We start from the raw sequence: 24163 nt of genomic DNA, 5'->3' as shown, positions 1-24163 counted from the left end.
CTGTGCAGTTCACTGCCTCGTCTCCCCAGGACACCTGCTCTCCTCTGATCTCATCCTTGAGTCACTCCAGCTTTTTTTCCCTCTTGAAATATTATGTGGGAAATTTTGGCCAGGAACTGTTAGATCCTGGGACAACTTTCACGCCTGAATACACAGCAGCAAGAGGCAGAGGGGCAGATCCCTCCTTTTTGGGATGTTTGGAATCCATAATTAGGTTAGCAAGACTTCAGCAGCCGAAGATGAACTGACAGATGCAAACCATCCCCTGTCTAAGCCCTGTTCCACAAAGCTGCCTCCTGACAGATGTGGGATTAAATCCTCCTGCATCTGAGAGTCCATGAAATAGCACAGGGAGAGCTGGAACCAGGCACTCCTTCAAAATAAAACTGTGGAACACAGGAGTTCTTGCCTTAACAGAGCTGCCAAGTCAAATCCAAAGCATTTTTATCCAGTCAAAGTCCCACAAAATGAAAGGTTGCATTAGGAAGCTATAATTAAGAACCTCACTTGTGTCAAGCCAAATTGCTGCCGGTTTCATATCCTTTATTTCTTATCTCAACAAATGAACCACAACACCACCAAAAAGGAGAAGCCAATGCCACAACAGAAGGATCACCTACAACTCACATGATCCATCCTTTCAGCAGCCAATATGCTCCATAATCTCATCAGCCCGATCGTATCACGGCAACAAAGGCTTTACACACACTGAGCTGAAATGATACCATAACTGGAATTAAATATCTGAGTCATTGAGGGGCTCTATGGAACAGCTAATGAATGGAAAAAACAATTGGAAGCAGTTAAGGTTTTGCTGAACCGAACCAAAAAGGAAAAATAGAAGAGACAGCTCTGCCTAAGGCAGAGAGAGGAGGCCAGACGTGAAATACACACACACACATTTCTAATTCATAATTTTTGAGGAAGTTAATGGAAAGAGACAATATCAGAGTCCCTCAGCTCTAGCATTTCTTTAGCATATCCTGTTACATGAAGGAATTTCCTCTTTTTGTTCCAAAAAGGGAAACCAGTGTCTCCTGCTTTTAACACATTGAAGATCTGCTTTGGCTTCGGTAACAACACAATGTCAGCAGTTTAAGAGCACGTTCCTCATTTCAATTCTCCAAAGCAGAGCCTCTGGATTTCCCTGGTGCAGTTTGGAAAGATGTTTGATTAAGCTGCAATCTGGCCTTTTAAAGGAGAGCAGTGTGCTGCCAGGACTGACTGCCAGCTCCAGCCGCCAGCAGCTCTCCAGGGAAGTCACAAAGTTAGCAGTGGGAAGCAGAGAGGAAGCTTTGGGAGAAACCAGGATTAATTTGAGTAACAAACCTCCAGCGTGGCCAAAGCAGCACTAGAATGAAGTAGGCAGTAATAAGGTATGTGCTTTACTAACCATTTTTTCCCTGAAGAAAGAGGGATAGCAGGAAAACGACATGAATTTAGAAGTTAAATAACAAATTCTCAACATCTTCCCATGACAGGCTGAGACCAATTAGAGTTATTTGCTGTGGTGCAGCAATGCTAAGGAGGTAATTGTGTTTTGCAGTGTTAGAACACGACTCCACCACACTGATTCCTTTGAAATACAACACTGCCACATCTCCTCTGCCTGGTCCTTCAGAAGGGAAGAGGAGCTGCCAGCTTCAGAGGAAGACACATGGAAAGGAGCAGGGAAAACCCCAGCCCAAGTGCTGGGGAACTGTTCTCCATTAGGAAAAAAGGCTTCTGCACATGTGGTGGAAAGCACTGCTAGCAGCAAGTGGAGGTTGTATTTAATGGCTGGAGAGGAAGGAAGGAGTTAAACCATCAATGTGACATCTGCTGAACAGCTGATTTTCTGATTTTCCCTCAACTGGTCCTTACATCAAGTCCTATAGCCCTCACACAGAACCACATCTTCAGAAAATGGACAACTTTGACGTCAAAAGTCTTCCACACACACAAAAAAATGGCATTTGAATCCAGATTTTAGAAGAGCTACTGCTGGTTTCCCATTGTTTGGCCTGGAAATCTTGGCTGGCTGGCTGGCCTGCAATCTCCTGCCTGGTGCAAAACACCTTCTGGGGCTGGAAGAAAGTCACTCTCATGAAAATGTGCAGACTGCCTCAGCTGCAGCTTCAGAAAGCAAAAGTCATCTGCTGATTTTTAAATGCCAGCCTGTAGAATCAGCTGTTTAATCTCTATTCACTGTGGGGATGGAAGAATAGGTCATACAGTGACTGTGTCATCTGGCTTTTCAGCAAATATAGAATATATTCAGTATCTCTTGAGCTTCCCTTTAGCACTACTGGGGTGTTAAACCCTGAACTCCTGACAGGCTGGAATCATTTAATATGATTTTTTATTTCTCAAGTCCCTTAGAGCACCTTGAACTCTGCTGACTACATTTCTCTTCAGGATTTTCCTCCACTCCCAGGTGCTATTCCTTCATTTGATATATATATTTATCTAAATATCTGTATATCTTTTGTGTTTGCCAGCCCAGACATGTTGGTACTGTGACTTTTTGCTGCCTCTCCAACAGCTTTAAAGCTTCCATGAACATTTCTGCTTTCTAGGCATTTGTGCTGCCCCAAAGTATAGAAAAATTAGATTGTTTAAATCTTCTCCTTTCAAACCACTAGAGATAAGGTCCTGCCACCAGCCTTGTATTTGAAAGGAAAGGGCTTTGACTTGGTCACTTCACTCCCCTGACCCAAATGTTAAAATCTTCCTCAGTGCTCCCACTTCCAGGATTGATCCCTTAGTCTTAATTCTACAGGCATTTCTTCATTTGGTTAATGAAGACCAGGAAGATATTTGTGCATTCCAGTGAAATCCACTTTGCTTTTGTGCCATAAACTTTCCCATATCTGTGGGGGATAGTGAAAATGCTCTCTCTCTGCAAAACAGTGATAGCTGGAATAAAACACAGGCATTCCCAAGTGGCAATAGAGAAACACACACATTAGGTGGGAAATACAAGTGCAGCTGAGATGTCCAGCCCCACAGAACCAGGGGGTTTAACACAGCTGCGCAGAGAGACACAGCCTAAATTTTCTTCCCCCACACACAAGCAAGAGAAGAAAAGCCTTTTGTTCCAAACAGACATCACCAGATCGAGATTGAAAAAGCAGCACTGGATGCTCCAAACCCCCACAGTGTGATTCAAACCACAGCAGTGTCCTCTTGCCGTGCCCAGGATCTGTCCCCAAGCCCCCGGTGCTGCTGTGGACCAACACCAGGTCACCTCTGGTGCCTCCCTGTCCCCAGGTGAGGCACAGGTGCCCCAGTGTCCTGCAGAACCACTGATGGCCCAAACCCTAATGCTGCTCCTGCAGCTCCCAGAAAGCAAGCAGCCATGTGAAAACCAGCCTTCTTCTCCACATGCAAAAAGCAATTATGTTAAAGACACAGAGAGAGCCCTGCGAGGTCCAGAGCAAAAGCCAGAGACACGGGAGGCAGCAGAAAAGCCCGATCAAATTCACCGCGCTCTCCCCAGCTCAAGGATCAGAAATGGAGCGTTCTGGCTCATAAATTCTACTTCCAGCAAATTCAAGCCTAAATCCCCTGAAGGCAATAAGGAAAAGGCAATCAACAACAACTCTAACCACTTCACAGATGCTCCTGTTTAGTTTATACAGCACTTCTTACAGCACTGAGATGGGTAAAATGGGATTTCAACGCAGGGGGGCTGACGGCAGCAGGCAGGATTCCTCAGTGAAGACACCAAGGGCAAAGGAAGTTCTGAGAAGCCTCATATTGGTTATGATGAGTGAACTCAGCGTGCTCAGCCTTTGCTCATTTTAATCTGCCAGTACGCAGGCTTGGCTAAACTGAACATCCTGCATCTACAGTGCCTTAAAAATCCACAGGAACCACAAAATGAGGGGGGAAACGAACAAAGTGATGCGTTCCCTGGGAAGCCATGAAAAAACTAATCACTATTTGTTTCCAACTGTTGTTCCGCTTCCCGAGCCAAATGTTTCCAAGTCAGCTGTGGTGGCTGAGGAGTGACCGGTTCGAGCTGGAAAGTTGTCAATTGAAAATTGCAGCTCAAACACTTTCAAACTCCTTAACATCTTTTATAATTCCAGGACCACCTGTTCAAAAAAGCAGAGCCCCCTGATGACACAACACATGCCCTTATCCCACATTTTCCAATGAAAGCAATCAGCTCAGGGAGGAAACACCCCGTTCTTCGGCTCTCAGCCCAAAAAGATGGGAGATGTGCTGGAGAAGAGACACACAAAGGGCAGAGGCTCCCTCCCTCCAAGCACCAAGGTCATCACTCCCATCTTCAGGGAGTGTGGAGCTTCCAGACTCCTTGCCCCACTCTGCAGGATCCCCCCCGGATTTACAGTGTGGGATGATCTCCATCCCCAGTGCTCCAGGAGATGACAAAGGAGAAAGAACACTGATGGAACACTAACCCAAGTCTTCTCTACCTTGCAGATGCAGTTACCAGCTCAGATTTGAACAGCTTGGGGCATTCAAGACAAAAATCACTGGTTTTTTCTTTTTTTTTTTTTTTCTTCGCTGCGTGAAAGAGTCAACAGCGCAGAGATTCTGTTTGACAGAGCATCCCACTGTGAGACACACAACGTGTGCATTGTGCAAACCACTCTCCTGCAGAGCTCAGAAAACAAGGAAGGCTTGGAAAAAATACCCACAATGACTGCAGCCCTCGATACCTCCTGGTGCTTTACTGTGCTTGGGGTTCTTCCTCTACAGGCACCACGTTCACAGAGCCATGGTGAGAATGTCTCCACACAAATGCTCTTGAGTTTTGGACAACACAGGGCTCTTTCTCATCAAAGAAAGGCACCAGCTCTACTCAAATATTTAAGCCCAGCCCTGCCTTAAAACCTGAATTTTCAGGACAAGTGAGATTCCAGAGGACGGTTCAGAGCAGAAACATATTTTTCACTATTTCTAACATCATAGCAAAAGATCCCCAACATCTTCTAAAAAGCAGCATTTCCCTCCTTCCTCTGAGCTTACAGAGCTCATCACCCAGGGAAACGAATTGTACTGAAGGAGAAAACAATAATCTCCTTATGTTTTGGGTGTTCGTTTCCCTTTCCAAGATTTTCACCCCTCACTCATCTCAGAGGCAGTTTTTGCTTCGCTTTGCTTGCTTAAAACATTCATTTTAAGTGATCTAGGCCAGGAAAGGATTAGAGGAGCCCTGGCAGAAGTTGCAGAATGCAAGGCTGTTAGGTCAGAGAAATGAGACTTTCAGAGGCATAACCAACAACCCACCACAAAACCACCAGTCGAGCTTTGGAAAAATTCCTCTCTCTATAAATTTTAAGCAGGTGCACATTAAGAAAAATGAATCATGCACAGCAATGCAAAACAGCACCTCCTCATAACAAAGGAATGAAGCCTACCTGTCCACTCCTGCTGATTCCCAGGTGTAATCAGCACTCTCCAGGTGAGATTGTGACCCACAGTGGCATTACCTGCCTTACCCTAGGTGCAAGGAGGAGCTGCTTCCCAAAATGAGACCCCAGTCCTGTGCTCTGGCCATGTTTCACCTCCAAAGGCAGCAGCAGAAGCGCTGCTGCTGGAACTAATTAAAGGCAAATTGGTAGAACTAGGGGCCATGACGTGAGGAAATATCCTGCACAGCATCCAAGAAAGGCACCAGATAATCCAAAAGGCTGTTTAAGAGCCTGGCTGTCAGAAATCTTGGAATCTGCCAGGTCCAAAGCAAGCAGTTGCTTGTTCCCTCATCCCCTTCATTCCTTCACCTTAATTAGCTACAGCATTTGATACCCAGTGCCTCAGCCCAAACAGCCACCTCTGAAACAACCCTTGCTTCCACACAAGGATCAAAAGCTACAGATCCTGAAGGATTTACTAAATCTACCAGGTGGCTGACATTTGAAATGCCTCTTTTCCTCCAAGGGCAGCAAAGCCAGAATGCCTCCACAAGGAGCACAGGTCCCCAGAGTTTGTGTGGTTGCAGCATTTTCCCAAAGGTCAGGGGTTTATTCTCTGCTTCCTCAGCCCTTCAGGAATTGTTTTACACCTGGAAATCTCACCCATGGCATGATGGTGGAACAGGATGAGTTTTGAGGCCCCTCCAACCCAAACCATTCTGGATTGTCTGAGATGATTCCATGACCAGATGGGCTGAAGCTGTGGACCACATGGACAGGCTTAACCCTCTCACTGCCAATACAAACATGTTCTGGAGCCAGATCCAACACAGAAGAGATTTCTGTCACTTCAGGTTGCATTGGCTACCAAACATATCAAAATCCAGGTCATTCACATGCCTCAAAAAGAACATTAACTGGCCCAAATCTCAAGTGTCTAGCTGGGGCTTAGTAAAGGAGCTTTGGTTTTGGTTTTTTCTGGGTTTTTTTTCTTTTTTTAAGACAGGTTTGGTGTCTACAAGATCATTTAATGCTGTAATTAGACTCTGTGTTCAGAACCACCACCTGAGTCTCCAGCAGCCAGTTACAAAAGGAACAGCTCTGCTGAAAGCCCCTTCCCACATTCCATCAGGGAACTGTCCCTTCCAGCAGACCCCACACACTGTTCTACCAACAGGCCCTGGCTTTCCTTACCCACATTCCTCACCCAGCACTCCTGGGGCAGCCCCTCCTACCTCAACAACAGAGAAATCTCATTTTCTTCACACACCTTGGGCCACCTGCTCGTCTCCAGCAGTGCCAAGCATATATTCACCTTCCCAAATAATTCACCTTCCCAAAAGGCCAGGCTGGCTCTGGTTTTTCTGACAATTCACTTCTCAGGCAGCAGAAAGTGAGATTGCACCTCACTCAAAGTAGTTACAAGTTCCCATTTTCCAACAATCCTTCTAGAAAACATCGCTCTTGGCTGTTGCAGTTGCTTCCCCACCTCCCTAATAATTAGCTTTTACCTCAATAGAGATGCAGTTTGCTTTCTTGTAAAAACCCAGAGTTGAAAGAGGACTTCTTTCCCCCTGCCATCACCCACTGTGTGGGAAAACAGACAATATCCCATTGTTCCATGTACAACACTCCGAGCTGTACTTTCTGCTCTGAACACACTGAAACTCTACTTGAGGCTACAGCAATTTCCATGCAGGAGGCAAAGGAGAATCTCGTATCTGATCTAATACAGGATAAATCAATGTGCACTCATTTATTGTTTAGAGCTCCCATCAGCTCAAGGAGAGACACTGTCCTAGAGTTTCAAGGCTATCCACGCTGCCTTTGTAGATGGAAACAGACACTGCACTTAGGAGGTATTTTGAGAGCTCTGTTCAAACATTTCCCAGGAGTTCAGGAGGGATGGGAAATCACTAAACCCTGGCAGGTTCTCATCGCTCTCAGGACAGGATTTTGGGAAGGGCCACGCCAGGTTCACATCTCCCTTCTTGCCTTCTGTAGAAATTCAGTCTCCTATTAGTCATTGCCCTCGGGCAGGGGCTGGGGAGCTTAAGTGGAGTTTGCATGGAGATGCTGAGATAAGATGTGCTAGGGAAAGGCAGCTCACATCCACTACTGTGCATCCAGGTGATGCAAGAGCTTCTCCCTGTCTCCTTCAGCTGCTGGAGCTGCAAAGAAAAATTACCCAGCCCCTACACAGCACAGTCAGAAAACCATCAGCACCACAGGGAGCATGTTGCTCTGGATGTGGTCTGAACTCCTGTCAGCTTTGGATTCTGACCCTTTGTGGTGGCTGCAGATGGGAGCTCCCTGGAAGCCCTGTATCCCAGCACAAGCCAAGCAAGGCAGAGTTTAATATTCCTCCCCATGCAAGTATTTTCTCTCATTAAATGCTTAAGAGCTGGAGGATTTGGGAGATTAATTTTTGCAGCTGGACATTTTCTTTAAGAATGCAATTTTCCACACAATTTTCTCCTTTAGCTCTCTTTTATTCTAACCCCAAGACACCCTCTTACCCAGGAGAGGACTCTCCTGCAAGGTTTGGAAAGGAATTCACTCCTGCACTTCAGTCCTTTCTTTTCACATCTGCTACAGGCTTGCTTTCAGAAAACCTTGTTTCTACTTATTTCAACCCACAACTACAAATTCATTTATCCAAAGACCTGACTGGAACAAAGCCAGACCATGGATAGTGGTGGGGTTTTTTTTGTGGGTTTTTTTTTTTTGGTTGTTTTTTTGTTTTTTTTTTTTTTTTTTATTTAAAAGCACAAGAAGTTCCTTAAAAACCATGAGAGCTGATACACTGAACCCCACAGGTACAGAGCACTCAGTGACATGGTTGTGACAGGCTGGAGAATGGACTACAATGTAGAGGAGTTTGTGCACACAGGAACACAAAGCAAGGGTGAGATTTAATTATTAGCAGCCTCAAAGATGTGATTGAACAAGGGGCAGCTACAGCCACTTTGTCTTTCCCCAGGTGTCACCTGGAAGAGGATGGGGGGTCCTTCACTGCAAACAGCCCCAGCCTGTTCTGGGCACACAGCTCAGTGAAAGTTTTGAGTTTAATCTACCATTGAATCCCTTGGAGTTGATGATGGCCAGGCACAGTAATGAGGGAGCTGCTCCTCCAAATTCTGGCTGAATATTCAATTATGAGAGTTTAGGCAAAGGGAGGACAAAGCCAGAAGGAAAGAGCCTCCTGACCTTCCCTGTCCCCATGTCCTCACCTTCACCCTGGCAGGCTCTCTCTCCCCTGACAAGCACTTCTCACACTTTTTCCCTGGAAAAGAAAAGCTTCTGACTGCAAACATGACATCACACAGTTCTGTTAATGCCATTCCAGTCCTCAGCAGCCAAGGGGAGGCAGAGCAGAGGGGACACATTTGATTCCTCACAGCCTCCACGAGACACAACTTTGCTGCATTTCACAGCAGATTTTCTGTGCAGGCAAAGAGCAAAGCTGGACTACACATCCTGGTTTTTAAACAAGCTTACTTTTGCCAGTGCTGGTGTCAGTGTGCTCCCTCCCTGATTTAAGCTTCCCACTTCCCAGAGATAAAGGTGCCTTTCAAGTTGTTGATGCCAGCCTTCCCCTCCTAATCCTTCATCCCACCCTGACTTCAGAAAGCTCTGTATCATTCCCTATTGCTTCCATAGCCTAAGCTTTATATTTCTGCAGCAAATCCAACTTTAACAGTGACTAAAACATACAAATAACAGACATTTCATTTGAAGGATGCCAGGAAATGAGTTCTCAAAAACCACACACAGCGATCCTGTAAGAAGCACAAAATTGGTCCCTAAAGAACTTCCCTGTATTTCAATGTGGAGAATTTTATTTATTAATAGATTCATTCTCATGCCTCTGCTTTAACACAGTCATGCTGGCTTCAAGCAATTGTTAAGCCTCACAACAACTTCTTCTTTGAAGGGATGGGAGGCGGGGGAAAGAAAGAGGGAAGGGTGATTAAAATTAGTCACAAGGAATCCTATAAATACACCCATGGACGGAGGAAGAAATCTCTCTTCTATTTAACTTAAAAATAGAGGGCTCAACTTTAAAAGACAGATGGGATGAAGCAAGGATAAAAGAGAGCTCAGAGAAAGTCAACTGGGCAATTTAGTCAGGAATCTGTATTGTGGGGTGGCAGAGGAGGAGGAGGAGAAGGGAGGAAGAATCTTGATTATCCAAAATTAATTCCTGAGTTGGGAAGCCATAAGGGAACTCATCTTATTGCAAGAGAAATCAAATCTCAGAGGCAGTGTGGCACAGAGGTACAATGTGGAAAAAAGGGATGCCTGGCCAGGAAATGATGCATTTGTTCCAAATGTTCAGCCTGTGGCAGCACGGGCTGGAGCAGGATCACAAGACCTGTGTGTGTGCACCTGCAACTGGAAGTCACGGGGATGTGCTGGACAAAACTGCACACGTACATCCATGAGGGGTAGCACCAAGCAGAAACTCTCTGAACACGCTCAGACACATCTGCTGGCCACATCCAGCCCGCTGCAGGGTGAGGGCTTCAGTGAAGACACACTGAGGAGAAAAGCAAAGCTCCTGAAGGATGATAGCTGCTGTTTTCCCCCTGCCAGTGCTCACAGGCTGGCTATGCCCCACTGAACAGCATGTATTGTCTAAAAGTACTCCAGGTTCTTTGGTAAGAACACAATAAAGATGTGGAAGGGATTTATCAACGCTTCCCTTCTTGGAAAGATCAGAATGTAAACTAGAAACAGACAAAACGAGCCTCACAAAGTGCAGATGTTTATGGTGCTAGGAAAACATGAGATAACTGCAGTGGGACAGTGCCAAGGGAAGGAGACACTCTGGGACAGCGTGCAGGAAAGGGCTTAAGGTCACAGGGGAAAGCGCAAAGTTGTGTGTTAGAAACAGCACTGGAAGGACTGTCCGGGCCCCGCGGTGTCACACGGGGCTGTGAGCAACAAGCGGCACAAGCGGCGGCTCCTGCCCGGCTGTTACCGGGCAGCCCCGGACACCGAGCCACAGCTCTGGGAGTCTCACCGGGACAAAGGGACGAACCCCGGGCAGGCAGTGACAAAGGGCTCTTACTTTCGTTAGGCAGCTCCTCCCGATCCAGCTCATCCAGAGGGGCTGAGGCGCTGCTGCCGCTGTCGTCCAGGGTGAGGATCAGCGGAACATCATCGTCCATGCTCACCGCCATGCCGTCCCTGCCGCGGCTCCTGCTCGCGGAGCTCCCAGCAGCGTTGGGCAGTCCCACAGCGGCGGCGCGGCTGTCAGAGGCTGCGGCCGGGCAGCCCTCCGCCGGGGCTGTCAGCAGGGCACAGGGACACAGCGCTGCGCGCTCCCATCCCGGACACCGCGGCCCAACAGCACCGCGCCGCTCCTCCCCAGGCGCGGGGCTCGATGGATCCGAGCTCAGCTCACACGGCGAGGCCGGGGCTGCCGATCCCGGCCGGACAGCGGGCACGCAGCACGAACCGTTGCTCGGGCGGCTCCTGAGCCCGCGGCAGCAGCATGGCGCTACGAGTCCCGGGCACACGCGGCTCCGTCCGGGCCCGGGAGCGCCGGAGGCCGCCTGCAGTCCGCGCACGTGAAGTTCCCGGAGGGCTTTTTAGAACTGCGCGATGCCACAAGGTCACGGATTTCTCTAAAAGGTGATGGGAAAGGAAAATGAAGCAGGCCCGGGACACCGCCGCGGGGACAATTCACAGCCGCCGTCCCTGTCCGGCGAGAGGGACACCGGCCCGGCGCTGTCACCGCGATGGGGAGGCCCGGCCCGGCGTCCTCCCCGCGCCCCCCTCCCAGCCCTGGGTGAACCTGCTCCTCACCATCCCGCCGTGCCCGCGGCCCCGGGACTCCCCGGACCCTCCGAACCCCCCGGGAGCGCCCGGCCCGGGACCCCCGCACCCCCCGGCCCGGCCCGGCCCGGCCCCTCCGAACCGGCGCCCGCAGCGACGCGGCTCCTCCGCGCCCCGCCCCTCGCCTCGCCTCCCATTGGCTGCTATCGTCTGGTCCCGCCCAAAAAGGCGGGGCCTCAGCTCTCCCGCCAATCCGCGCACCGAGCCCGCTCCCACACCCTGCCAGAGGCTCCGCGTTAATGCCGCCTCCCCTCCCCGCCTCACGCACTTCGCCTCGCCATTGGATAGAAGCGCTGTCTCTCAAGACAGATGGGGGTGCTGATTGGTCCGAGGTGGCGGGGGTGGGCTCTGCGGGAATGAAGCGCGGGCTGCCATTGGCTGCGCCGAGGCCCCGCCCCAGGGTCAGGGAGGAGAGGAGCGGTCACCGGGCAACGGCGGCACGCGGGCGGGAGCGGCTCGGGGACCGCGGGGAGCAGGCCCGGGACCCCGCCGGACCCGGGCGGGACAGCCGCTTCTCCCGGGCGGGACAGCCGCTTCTCCCGGGCCGGGACAGCCGCTTCTCCCGGGCGGGACAGCCGCTTCTCCCGGGCCGGGACAGCCGCTTCTCCCCAGGCCGGGACAGCCGCTTCTCCCGGGCCGGGACAGCCGCTTCTCCTGGGGCGGGACAGCCGCTTCTCCCGGGCGGGACAGCCGCTTCTCCCCAGGCCGGGACAGCCGCTTCTCCCCGGGCCGCCCCCGGGCCGGGACAGCCGCTTCTCCCCGCGCCACATGGAGACGGGGAAAACGGAGACGGGGCCTCCCTGTCCGCAGGCCCGCTGGCGGTAGGAACGAGCCGGGCCCTGAGTGCAGCCCAGCCGTGCCCGGGCGCAGGAGGTGCTGTGAGGGGTATCCAGGAGCTCTCAAAGGCCCTGCAGGAGATGAAGCCTGCTAAGGTCAGGCTGCTGCCGCCATCAAGTTATCACCTGGGTCCTGCCAGCTCTGCTGGTTTTTGGAGTGCTCTGCCTGCAGCAACACAGCTTCTAGCCCCAAGTAAGCAACAAGTCAAGGAGTCAGGGTGGAGTCAAAGGTGGAGAGTGAGGTTTATGTCAGTGCTGAGCAGGCAGAAGAATGAGGGCAGCAGCAGGGAGGATCCCCAGCTTAGTTCAGGCCTCTGTATCAACAGCTCTGGCCTGAGCTGAGCACCAGTGACACTGGACGGGCTGGACTTGGAGGGAGGAAACACCTGAACATTTCCCCCACCTCATTTAATTCAGGTTTAATGTGGGTTTTCTTCCACGTGAGCACCAGCTCCAGCAGTAACAGAGCAGCTTTTGCTCTCGTGCTGGGCTGCACAGCTCTGGCAGAACAAGAGGACAGGGCAACAGTAAAGCACCAATGTGAGAGTCATGGAACAAAATACAAACAACCCGTTTATACTTAACCAACATTGTACTCATGTGTAAATAGCAAGGAAGTGCCAGTTCTGAGCTCCTGGAAGGCCTCAGTGACAACCTGGGCCAGTGTGGGACAGGAAGGCGTGGCTGATGAGACAGGCTCTAGTTTCCCCCACTGATTCCTTGGACCCTGACTGCAGCAGTGGGGGTAAAGTGGCCAATCCTGGCCACACAGGCCACTGTTAACTTGATTCTCAGATAAAATCTCTCGTTATTTTAAGAGGCTTCCTCTTTCAAGGACTCCAGTTCTCCAAGATCCCACTGGTTCAGTTCTCTGCTGCTTAGATTCCAGGGCAGTTCCCCCAGTTTGCTGACGACTCGCCTCGCTGGATCTCCCACCTGCTGCTGGAACAGCATTCCTGCTCCCGTGTCAATCCTCAACCCTCTTGTCTCCATCTAGCGTCCAAATCACATCTGGACTCTCTCCCAGCCCAGTGAGACCTGCAGCCTTCACAGCCTGCACGTCACTGTGCCCACAACCCAAACACAACCTGGATTGACACCAGCACGCCCAGCCCCTCCTCTGAGAAGGCCACGGTTGTTTCCTGTCCCTCCAATTTTACCCCAGGTGGAGAAGAGCTGCAGGATTGCCTCAGTGGGAAGCACAGGGGGAGATCCGAGAGCTCGGAGTGAATCACAAGGATGCTCAGTCACCTTCTCAGGTTTTAATGTCAGGTTATTCTTGCTACCTGTCAGGCCAAGAAATGAGCAGAAATTCCTCTCAGTGCGGGCTCCTGGCTGGCTCCAGCTCCACCTGCTGGAGTGGGTCAAGGGCCAATCCTGCTGCTGCTCAAGGTGCAATAACATCATTTCTGGGGGCAGAAGGATGCTGTTAACCTGGCTTCGTGTGTCCTTGGGTGAATTTGAGCGTTTCCCTCGGCATGGGCGTTACCAAACTCGCAGTAACCTCAGCAGCTCCTCGCTGCAGCCTCCCTCCCCAGGGAGCAGTGACTGCAAACCCCACGTCCTTTATCCACCTCCATACACACAGAGCCGCTCTTTCCCACCTCAGCAAAGGAAGTGGAGGAGCTTTGGACGTGCCCAGATCACTCAGCAGCATCCCCCAGATCCCAGATTTGTCTCAGAGCACTTATGTGGTGACACCGTGGCACTGCTGTGAGCACCTCACAACCCTCAGCCACGCAATTATGGATTTACTCAGCACCTCCTCATCACCACGAGCTGCCAAAATCCCTGTGCAGATCCTTCTCTGTCACAAACCCCATCCAGCCTGGGATCCTCCCACTGCCAGCGGGACGCAGGGCAATGCTTTCCTCACCTCTGTGCTCGTCCTCCCTTGTCCTGCTTTGTCAGAGGAGTCCGTAAGGTGTTGGTGGCACAAAGCAAGGACAGCAGGGAGACACCAAGGCACATGCTGTGCATAGAGGCAGAGGGAATGGAGCTCTTTTCCTGGAGAAGGGAACCTTTGGGAGGGCCTCAGCAGCCTCTCAATACCTGCAAAGAAGAGGAGGCCATGAGGGTTGGGCCAAGGTTTGTGCTCAGGTGCAGAATGAGAGAACAGACACAAAATGAAACGAGAAAGGCTTTGACTGGATAAAGGGAGAATTTTCACCCTGAGCACAGTGGAGCAGTGGGAAGGAGGCCAGAGAGGCTGTGCAGCCTCTATTCCTAGGGGTTTCTACCACCTTGGACTGCCTCGAGCAGGTCAGACTAGGGATGTCCTGCATTCCCGCAGACACGAGCACAGGCGGGATGGCGCAGGATGCCTCTCACCACAAAGGTCCCTGCCAGGGCCCTCCAACCCCAACTGCCCCAGCCAGACTCACCTGGGACCCCACCCCAGCAGCACCCCCTGTTCTGGGAGCTGCATGGCCCCTGCCTGTCTCCACGGAGTTGCACTGTCCCTGCAATGTCCGTGTACCTGTGCCTGGAGGGGCCGGGACTGCACTGTGGGCACTCGGGTCTCCTGCTGCTCCGACCTCCCAGCTGGATTTCCCAGACAGCAGGAACCTCCTCTGACACCCCCTGGACATCTCGGGAAGCAGCTGTTCCCACCAAGGCTCTGGTGCCGTGGGGGTGTGTCCTGAACCAGGACACACAGCTCCCAGCACTGGGGTCAACTCTGGCTCCTGGCTTGTCTTCCAGCATGGAACAGCTCCATCCTTCCTTTCCAGCCATGGAAAGGCCCAGGGTCCTCGTGGGCTTGGTTACAGGGAGGCCTCAGGTAGACTAAGGCTGTATGTACATCCAGAGGGACACCTGGCATCACTTCCAGGGGGGTCTGGCTGTGCAGCCACCTGCTGCCTTGGCATTCCTGGGCACAGGAGATCCGGACACGCTCTTGGACCGACCCCTCACCAGAGGGCCCTGGGGGGCAGCAGGGGTTGTTGGAGCGCTCCGGTTCTTCCACCTTTCTGTGCCGAGGCTGGAAGAAAGGTGAATCCTGTCCGGGGGGGTGCTCAGCCGGCTGACAGACTGGGAACGTCCTCTGCCAGGAGCACCCCAGCCTTCGGAGCGAGCATCGCTCCTGGGATGCCTCCAGCCACACAACTTCTCTTTGTGGCCGGGCTCAGACGTGGCCGGAGGCGCGGAGGCTGGCGGATGGACGGCTCGCAGGGGAGTCCCCCTGCAGTGCGGGGAAAGGCCAGGCTGGTTCTGGGGAGCAGGCGGGGGGCTCCAGAGCAGCGAGTGGAGCTTGGCTACATCTTCCTTCCTCATCCGCGGAGCTGCCCAGGCAGGACCCTGCGGCTTGGCACCAAACAGGGACTCGTCACAGAAGGACGGAGCGTGGCTTCGGGACCTTGGAGGGCGACAAGCGGAGAAACACGGGTTGGTTACAGCGGGGAATGTCAGAGGGGGAGTGACCGAGAGCCGGCGGGGCGGCCGAGCCCGGGCCGGGGGACACCGACGCGGAGCGAGCCCCGAAACCCGGGGCAGCGGCGGGAGCGCCCCGAGGCACGGCTCACCTGCACTGGCTGCCGGGCCGGGAGCCGCCGGCTGAGGGAGCCGCGGGAGCCGCCCAGGGCGGCGGGAAGGCGGGCGGCGGCGGGCGGGCCCCCGCGGGCCGGCCGAACAGCGACTCGTCCACGAAGGACGGCCGCACCCGGCGGCGGCCCCGGGGGCCCCGCGGAGGGCGGGCGGCGGCGGCAGCCGAGCCACCGGCCGGGACCGGACCCGCCGCCCGCATGGCCGCGGCCCCGGGGCGGGCGCGGGCCGGGCCCGGCCCCTTCCGGGCCCGCCCCCGCCACGTGGTTCCGCCGCCGGGACCGACATGGCGCCGCGCGCCCGCCGCCAGCCCCGCGGAGCGCCGGTACGGGACGGGAAAGGGGCGGGACGGGAAGGGAAGCGACGGGAGCGGGAGTGGGACGGGACGGAGCGGAGCGAGGCGGGGCGGGCCCGAGTGAGGCGTGTCCCTGCACCCCCGTGTCCCTGCACCCCCGGGCCGCTGCTCCCGGTACTGGGGCCCCGGTCCCCATGTGCCGGTGTCCGCAGTACCAGTGTCCTTAGTGCCAATGTCCCCAGTGCCCGTATTCCTGGTACGCGTGTCCGCAGTACCCGTGTCCCAGTGCCAGTGTCCCAGTGCCAATGTCCCCAGTACCCACAGTCACCGGCACTGGTGCCCCTGCCTGCCAGAGCTGCAGTGACCCTGACCCATCACCGCAGCCGTGTCCCCCACTGTCCCCAGGTGCCTGCCACCCCACTGCCCGCCTTCCCTACCACCGCCGAGGAGGACGATGGCGCTGATGCTGAGCTGGACACTCAGGCCATGGTGCGGGCCCAGAACCAGAAGAAGAAGAAATCGGGGGGCTTCCAGTCCATGGGTACGTGTGAGGCAGGGGACAACGGTCCCTGGGACAGGGACTGTCCCCACCTGCCCATGCCCCCTCACTTGTCCCTGTTCCTCTAGGCCTCAGCTACCCCGTCTTCAAGGGCATCATGAAGAAGGGCTACAAGGTGCCCACACCCATCCAGAGGAAGGTGAGCCTGGGGAGCGGTGGGTCCCCGTCGCAGGGGGTGGCAGTGGGACAGCGATGGTGACGGTGACAGTGGTGTCCCACAGACCATCCCCGCCATCCTGCGTGGCCGGGATGTGGTGGCGATGGCCCGGACGGGCAGCGGGAAGACGGCCTGTTTCCTCATCCCCATGTTCGAGCGGCTGAAGGCGCCCAGCCAGGCCGGGGCACGCGCCCTCATCCTCTCGCCCACCCGGGAGCTGGCCCTGCAGACCCTCAAGTTCACCAAGGAGGTACAGGGGACCTGGGGGAGAGTGGGAACAACAGGGGCAATGGGTTTGGTTCTGCATCCCACCGGTATGTTTATTCCTCACCCTGCAGCTGGGCAAGTTCACTGGCTTGAAGACAGCCCTGATCCTGGGAGGAGACAAGTAAGCTGTCCCCATGTCCCCTCCAATCCCTGCTACCCTGAGCTTCCCCAAAACCTGGTGAGGGGCTGAGCTGCCCGGTGCCACCCCAGCCTCTCCCCTCTCTCACAGGATGGAGGACCAGTTTGCTGCCCTGCATGAGAACCCTGACATGTGAGTGGGGCACAGGGAGGGGACCCAGTGGGGAAATGGCCACCAGCCATCCAGGGACATCACTGGTGTTTAGAGCTGGTGTGCCTGATGGGCATTCCTGGTGTTCCCTTGGAGCAACTTCCTGTGGGACAACAGGGTCTCTGTTGTGTCGTCTTTGGGTTGGACTTGGGACCTGTTCCCAGGATGGTGTGGGGACACTGCCTCCCCCTCGGCCTGGTCCTGTCACCACCTCTGTCCCCACAGAATCATAGCCACCCCTGGGCGCCTGGTGCACGTGGCAGTGGAGATGAAGCTGAAGCTGCACACCGTGGAGTACGTGGTGTTTGACGAGGCCGACAGGTCAGCAGGGCACAGGGTGTCCCCAGGGCTGGCAGTGTCCCCACACGGGTGAGAGGCCCAGGGAGTGGCAGGGAGGGACCTGCCATGTCCCATATCCCCTCCCCTGCAGGCTCTTTGAGATGGGCTTTGCTGAGCAGCTCCAGGAGATCATCGCCCGGCTCCCAGACTGCCACCAGACCGTGCTGTTCTCCGCCACGCTGCCCAAGCTGCTCGTCGAGTTTGCCCGGGCTGGTGAGGAGCTGGGGGCAGGTGGCACTGGGGACAGGGACACCACACAGTCCTGCAGCCAGGCCGAGCCCAGCACTGGGAAAACCAAGCTGGATTAATGCTGTGCCAAGCGGGTGTCCCCAGCAGGACACGCCGTGAGTGACCCATGTCCTGTGTGTCACCACAGGCCTCACTGAGCCGATGCTGATCCGCCTGGATGTGGAGTCCAAGCTGAGTGAGCAGCTCAAGGTGAGATGGGTGGGGGGAGTTCAAGATGGGCTTTGTGCCCCCTACCCCCTGCAAGCCACGTGGCCCTGAGGAGGGGACAAGGGTGGCAGTGGTGGCAGAGGGCTGAGCGCTGCCCTCGTGCTGCAGCTGGTGTTCTTCCACGTGCGCGGGGACGACAAACCGGCCGTGCTGCTCCACCTGCTCCGCAGCGTGGTGAAGCCCCAGGACCAGACAGTCGTCTTCGTGGCCACCAAGCACCACACGGAGTATCTGAAGGAGGTACGTGGCATTTGGGGGTGCCCCTGTGGGGTCTGCAGCTGTGGCAGGTCCCTGCTGGAATCTCTCCCTCTGTTTCACTGGGTTGAAGGAGAAACCCTACAATGTGTGATCGTGGAGGTGCTGCATCCATTCATCCCTCAGAGAGAGAAGGGAGCACAGCGGGATTTGGAGGTCCAGGTGGCCACTCTAGAGTCTCTGGCCCTGTCTCTCTGCTGAGGGCACACCCATTCAGTCTCTGTTCCCTCCTTCCCAGCTGCTGACGGCGCAGGGCATCCGCTGCACCCACATCTACAGCTCTCTGGACCAGACCGCCCGCAAGATCAACATTGCCAAGTTCTCCCAGGGCAAGTGCCCAGTGCTGCTGGTCACCGACGTGGCTGCCCGGGGGCTGGACATCCCCATGCTGGACAATGTCATCAACTTCAGCTTCCCTGCCAAGGGCAAGCTGTTCCTGCATCGTGTCGGTGGGTGCCAGTGCCCACCTGTGTTGAGATACTGAGGGACAGACTGGGGACAAGCAGTGTCACTGATGTCCCAGCTGGACTGTGAGAGCTCTTGGGGGCAGGACTGGTAGCTTTTCTGTAGAGTTTCCCCTTGTCCCTTTCCCAGCCACCCACAGCCCCTTGCCAGCCATGGCCTCACGGTAAATGTCACGTGTGTAGACTGCCAGGGACACCAGGGATCCCTTGCCCGGGTGGGGCCAGGCTGGGCTGGCTGGGTATGGTTTCCCATTCTCCTCTTGCCCATGCCAGGTCGCGTGGCCCGAGCTGGCCGGAGTGGCACTGCCTACTCGCTGGTGGCTCCTGACGAGATGCCCTATGTGTTCGACCTCCACCTCTTCCTGGGCCGCCCGCTCGTCCTCGCCGGAGCCCAGGAGATGCCTGCAGGTGAGGGATGGCTGTGTGGCCACTGGGGTGTTATCCTTGGCCAGTGCTGGAGTTTGTGGTCTTGTGGTGGGCCCTCACACAGATGGGGAGAATGGGGTGCTGGGGCTGTGATACACCCTGTGTGTGGGGGATGCTGATTGAACAGTGCCGAGCTCCCTGGAGCGGTCAGCTCTGCTCTGAGAAATCCAGGGTGGCTGCTGGGAGGTGACACGGTGTGCCCTGGGCTGCAGATGCTGGCGGGGTCCTGGGCCGTGTCCCGCAGAGCCTGGTGGACGACGAGGAATGCCTGCTGCTGACGGACCACGAGGGCTCTCTGGAGCTGCGCAGCCTCCGCCGCGTCGCAGACAACGCCCACAAGCAGTACCTGCGCTCCCGGCCCGGCCCCTCGCCAGAGTCCATCAAGAGGGCCAAGGACCTGGATGTGTCCCAGCTGGGCATGCACCCCCTCTTCAGTGAGTGCTGAGGGGGTGCTGAGGGAGGAGACCCCGTTGCCCTCCCCAGGAAACTGATCTGTGCCTCTCTCCTGCCTGCCTTCCCCAGGAGCTCGCTTCGAAGACACCGAGCTGCAGAGGCTGAAGTTGGTGGATAGCATTAAAACCTACAAGTCCAAGGCGGTGAGTTGAGACGGGAGGGAAGGAGAGGGGAGGGGAGGGGAGGGGAGGGGAGGGGAGGGGAGGGGAGGGGAGGGGAGGGGAGGGGAGACCCACGTGGCTCACTGGGAATCATGCTCCTGTCCTGGGGACAGACCATCTTTGAGATCAACGCCACATCCCGGACACCGGCCAGCACCATGATGCGATCGAAGCGGCGCCACGACCGTGCCCTGATCGAGAAGTTCCAGCGTGGGCAGCAGGAGAAGCGGGCAGCAGCACTTAAAGGGCAGGGGCTGTGCCCGGCCCCTCCTAAGCCTCAGGATGGGGAAGGAGAGCAGGAAGACCTCCAGGTAATTGGGTCACGGATGCAGGAACTGCTGCAGAGCTGCCTTGGCCCAGTGCTGGCAGCACCAGGGCCCTCAGATTGTGCTGGGGCTCGGGGGTTGGTGCAGAGACTTGCGGGGATGTTGGGGGGACGTGGCTCCTGAACCCCTCCACTGTCCCCATCCAGGACGTGTTCTCCAATGTGGGGGGCCAGAAGCGAAAACGGGGCCGAGGAGGGGAAGATGGTCCCAGGAAAAAGCCACAGCAGCCGGCACAGCAGGCTGAGGACTTCTACATCCCATACCGGCCCAAGGACTTTGAGAGTGAGCGGGGGTAAGTCTGGGGGGGCTCCTGCTGCTGTCCCCTCCCAGCATGTGTGGGGGCTGCTCTCATCACCCCCCTTTGCAGGCTGAGCGTGGGTGGCGAGGGCAGCGCCTTCGAGCAGCAGGCGGCCGGGGCCGTGCTGGATCTCATGGGCGACGAGAACCACAACCTCAACAAGAGCAAGCAGCTGCTCAAGTGGTGAGTGGGGTTTGCCCATGGGCTGGAGGGAGACTCAGGGCTGGGGGTGGCACTGCTCGGTCCCACCACCCTTCTGTCTCTCGCAGGGACCGCAAGAAGAAGCGGTTTGTGGGGCAGACGGGCCAGGAGGACAAGAAGAAGGTGCGGACGGAGAGCGGGCGCTACATCAGCAGCTCCTACAAGAACAACCTGTATCCTGCCATGGGCACTGCTGCCTGCCTGGGCTGGGCGCTGCGGGAGCAGGGCTGGACCCACGTGTCAGGGCTCCATCCCCTGCCACGGCAGCAGCCAGGGGAGGGAGCACAGGGTCAAGGGAAGAGTCACCACGTGTTCCCTTAACGCGCCCGTCCCAGCTATGAGAAGTGGAAGCAGAAGTACAAGGTTGACGAGCGGGATGAGGATGAGGAAGGGCCACGCAGCAGGGAGCAGTTCAGAGGGAAGCACAGGCGTGGGCATGGTGAGTACCTGAAGCAAGCAACAGAGCCCTGCACTGTTCCCCTCAGGCCGGCTCTGAGCACAGCCATGTCCCCGCAGGCCCCGCGCAGCCCCCGGCGCAGGGCAGGGTGCGCTCGGAGCTGAAGAACAAGCAGCAGATCCTGAAGCAGCGCAAGAAGGCGGCCAAGCAGCGCTTCCTGCAGAGCGGGGGCCTGAAGCGCCTCAAGGCCCGCAACCGGCAGCGCGTGCAGGAGCTGCGGCAAATGGCCTTCGGGCGCCGGGCGGGCGCTGCCAGGAAGGGCAAGCTGAGGAAGAGGATGTAGGGGACACGCCTGGGCTGGGAGCTGGGGAAGGGGACAGTAAATATTGGTTGGTTTTGCATCCCAGCTTCTCTCTGTGCTTGCTCCAAGCATCGTGCCTGGGGTAATTCTTTCCCTAGAGACGCAAGAACAAGCAGGTGCTGCGGCTGCACAGCTGGATGTATTTTGATGTATTTTGATGTGAAGCACCTTCAGAGATGCCAACAGCAGCTCCCTCCTCCTCGTCCTCCTGCCTGGGGTGCTCTGTGCAGGAGGGAACCTCAGGAGTGCCCTGACCCTGCCTGGGTGTGGTGCCATCCCAGTGTGACTGTGCCACTGCCATCCATGTTGCCTCTTGACATGGGATTTCCAGACTTGCAGGGAATTACCTCTATCTCCACGGGTCCTGTGGCTCCATGCTGGCCCTGGCAGCCTCTCCGCAGCCCCAGGAGCAGGCAGGTGTCCCCAGGGGCTATTCCTAGCCCCGAAGCAGCCTGGCACTCCTGTGGTGCTGTGGGTGTGTGCCAGTGGCACAGATGTCAGCCAGGGCCTGCATGCAGAGCAGCAGCTGTAGAGATGGGAGATTGATGCCACAGCCATCTAGGGATGTAAATGCCCCTGTGTGTCCCCAGCCCCACTGCCCTGGGAAAGTGTTGTGCTGACCATGTCCAGCTGGGCCTTCGTGTCCTCCTGGGCTCTGTCCGTGGGGATCCTGAGCTGTGCAGTGGTTTGCTGGAAGAGGTTCAGTACAGCCAGCTTGATCTGCCCCAGCAGCAGGGTCTTCTGGATGGCTGTGCTCTGGATGTGGGCCCAGCAGGACTCCTGGGGGACAGAGTGAGCCTTTGGCCACTGCCCTGAGTCCTTCTGCGCCCCCCAGGCCTGGCCAGGGGGACCCAGGAGTCCTGGCTGTGTATCCCCCCCTATGCAGAGCTGCTGCTTTTTCGGCATGTGTGTATCCTCAGCTCAGCCCAGAAGGGTGCAGCCCAACTTGGCACTTCCACCGCACTGGGCATCTCCCTTGTGCAGCACACCTGGGGTCTGTACTGCTGCCCCTCTCCCTGGGGGTCCTTGGGCACCCTACATCCCCCTTACCCACTGGAGCACGTCTTGGCGGGCAGCCTCCAGGCGTGCGTGGAGCCGGGCCAGCTCATTCCTGGTGCCCAGGAGCTGGATGCTGGTCTCCTGACGGTACCGCTGGAGCTGTGCCCTGCCCTGGGCCAGCTGCTCCTGCCCGGCTTCTGCCTCCCGTGCCAGGGCTGCCCGCACCCCCGCCAGCACCCCGAAATGCATCAGCATGGCCGGCACGTCCTGGAACTGGGCAGTGGGAGGCGGCAGCCCTGGAGGGATGACCCCTCCAAGGGGCTTGGGGACACGCGGGGTGGCACCGCAGGAGCCCACGCTCACCTGCCCCATGGTGGCCAGCACGTCCCGCAGGTAGTCCCCGAAGGGCCGGAGGCTCCGCAGGCGCCGGGCCAGGCGCTCCCTGTGCCGCAGCAGCCGCTCCAGCTCCCGCTGCAGCCGGGCGGCCTCAGCTCGCTCCGCCGCCGCCCGCGCCCGCTCCTCGCCCGCCCGGCGCAGCGCCTGCTCCCGCCGGGCCGCCACCGCCTGCGCCGTGGGCACGGGGTCAGCGGGCACCCTCCGGCCGGCCCGGCCCCGGCCCCCGGCCCGGTACCTTGAGGAAGGAGTCAAATCTGAGCACGGCGTCGCGGTGCTGCTCTCGCCTCCGGGCCAGCTGCTGCCGGCGCTGCGCCAGGCGCTGCATCCGCTGCTGGAACTCCTGCGGGATCGCAGGGTATCGAGAGCATCGCCCCCCCGCTTGTGCACTCCCCGGCCCGTGGGGAGCTGGGGACACGCCTGCCAGCCCCCTTGTCCCCACGGCACACCTGCAGCGCCCGGGGAGGGGACGCCCTCACCTGCCGCTGGTTCTGCAGCTCCCGCTCCGCCTCCGCCACCTCCCGCCTCTTCAGGAGCACACGGGTGGATGGCGGGAGCGTGGCGCGGTCCCGCGCCGCCACCGTCCTGCCACGGGCTGCGCGCAGCTCGGCCGGGCTGGGGAGGGAAAGCCTGGGCAGGGCATCTGCCACCGTGGCACGGGCAGGGCTCCCACGGGCCACCGCTGTCCGCGGGGCTCAGCGCGGGGAGCCTGGCCCGCTCCCCCGTGGGTGCAGGGGTTGTCAGGAGCCACACAGGCTTAGCCCTGTCTGCATTCATGTTCTTGGCCCAACCTCGTTCCTGCCCACCCCTCCCACTCCAGCCTCCCCTACTTGGAGCCCCCCAGCACCAGTGCTGTTCCGCAGGGAAGGACAAGTCACACCACAATCTCAGCTTTCTTGTTAGAACCCGGGGAATTCCCCTGCCTGCCCCTGCCCATGGCTGCAATGTCCTCTCCTCCCTGGGAGCCTCAGCTGGGGACACTGCACCCACCCAGTGGCACCCATCCTGGCAGTGGCACCCAGAGATGGGAACACAAACCGAGATCACAGGGCACGCAGGACATGCTGGCCCGGTTGCCAACCCTTTGGTCACCTGCCACGGGGAGGGCAGAGGGGTGTCACTCACAGCAGCCGCAGCTTGTCCCGGAAAGCCTCTCGCAACCGCTCCTCCAGCTCCGAGTCCATCTCGGCCGGTGCCTCCTCCTCGCCCAGGAGCCTGCGGGGAGCTGGGACGGGGACAGCCGAGGTGGTGGCAGCACAACAGAGTTGCCAGGGGCAGCCAGAGGCTCCTGCAGCTCCCTGGGATTTTCCTGGCTTGGCTCCAAGCGCCGCTGCGAGGGCACGGTGCGGGGCACAGGGAATGTACCAGCGCTGCTTGCAGGGAGGCTCCCACTCTCAGCCCTCAAACCATCCCATCCTTCCACCCACATCCGTTCCCTCCAGCCCTCAGACCCCACTCCAGCCCCTGAGAAC

The 24163-nt window shown here is 56.8% G+C and overlaps 4 protein-coding genes across 6 annotated transcripts in view; 1 reads left to right on the top strand and 3 right to left on the bottom strand.

Moving 5' to 3' along the window:
- The window catches only part of TPCN1 (two pore segment channel 1), a 40712-nt gene extending 29758 nt beyond the window's left edge, over nt 1–10954 (bottom strand). The window contains exon 1 of the mRNA XM_053959190.1: nt 10447–10954. Within this exon, the coding sequence (XP_053815165.1) occupies nt 10447–10558 (112 nt within the window). The 5' untranslated portion in view covers nt 10559–10954. The remainder of the gene's footprint in view (nt 1–10446) is intronic.
- A 712-nt stretch (nt 10955–11666) lies between these two features.
- On the top strand, nt 11667–21339 carry DDX54 (DEAD-box helicase 54). 2 transcript variants are annotated; one of them, XM_053959490.1, is made up of 20 exons: nt 11667–12245; nt 16296–16431; nt 16518–16588; nt 16671–16856; nt 16945–16994; nt 17103–17144; nt 17388–17483; nt 17593–17714; nt 17878–17939; nt 18066–18197; nt 18451–18661; nt 18950–19084; nt 19315–19536; nt 19625–19698; nt 19830–20027; nt 20189–20334; nt 20410–20523; nt 20610–20714; nt 20877–20980; nt 21058–21339. In XM_053959490.1, the coding sequence occupies exons 2-20, from the start codon at nt 16377–16379 to the stop codon at nt 21279–21281; spliced, it is 2349 nt and encodes a 782-aa protein (XP_053815465.1). In that variant the 5' UTR covers nt 11667–12245; nt 16296–16376; the 3' UTR covers nt 21282–21339. The 2 variants fall into 2 exon arrangements, with proteins under 2 accessions (XP_053815465.1, XP_053815464.1); XM_053959489.1 differs by lacking the exon at nt 11667–12245 and adding an exon at nt 15851–15920.
- Nucleotides 12600–15797, bottom strand: RITA1 (RBPJ interacting and tubulin associated 1). The gene is made up of 3 exons (XM_053959664.1): nt 15577–15797; nt 14532–15410; nt 12600–14104 (listed from the first exon to the last, which is right to left on the bottom strand). Exons 1-2 carry the CDS (start codon nt 15795–15797, stop codon nt 14876–14878), a joined length of 756 nt encoding a protein of 251 aa, XP_053815639.1. The 3' UTR covers nt 12600–14104; nt 14532–14875.
- An 88-nt stretch (nt 21340–21427) lies between the features above and the next one.
- CFAP73 (cilia and flagella associated protein 73) lies at nt 21428–24102 on the bottom strand. 2 transcript variants are annotated; one of them, XM_053959491.1, is made up of 7 exons: nt 23817–24102; nt 23171–23306; nt 22930–23034; nt 22662–22862; nt 22350–22571; nt 21921–22079; nt 21428–21825 (listed from the first exon to the last, which is right to left on the bottom strand). In XM_053959491.1, the coding sequence occupies exons 1-7, from the start codon at nt 23873–23875 to the stop codon at nt 21736–21738; spliced, it is 972 nt and encodes a 323-aa protein (XP_053815466.1). In that variant the 5' UTR covers nt 23876–24102; the 3' UTR covers nt 21428–21735. The 2 variants fall into 2 exon arrangements, with proteins under 2 accessions (XP_053815466.1, XP_053815467.1); XM_053959492.1 differs by having other exon boundaries at nt 21428–21807.
- Between the last annotated feature and the right edge of the window lie 61 nt (nt 24103–24163).

This window comes from Vidua chalybeata, chromosome 18 (assembly GCF_026979565.1).
Source record: "Vidua chalybeata isolate OUT-0048 chromosome 18, bVidCha1 merged haplotype, whole genome shotgun sequence".
Taxonomy (NCBI): domain Eukaryota; kingdom Metazoa; phylum Chordata; class Aves; order Passeriformes; family Viduidae; genus Vidua; species Vidua chalybeata.
This window is presented reverse-complemented; position numbering and strand designations above follow the sequence as displayed.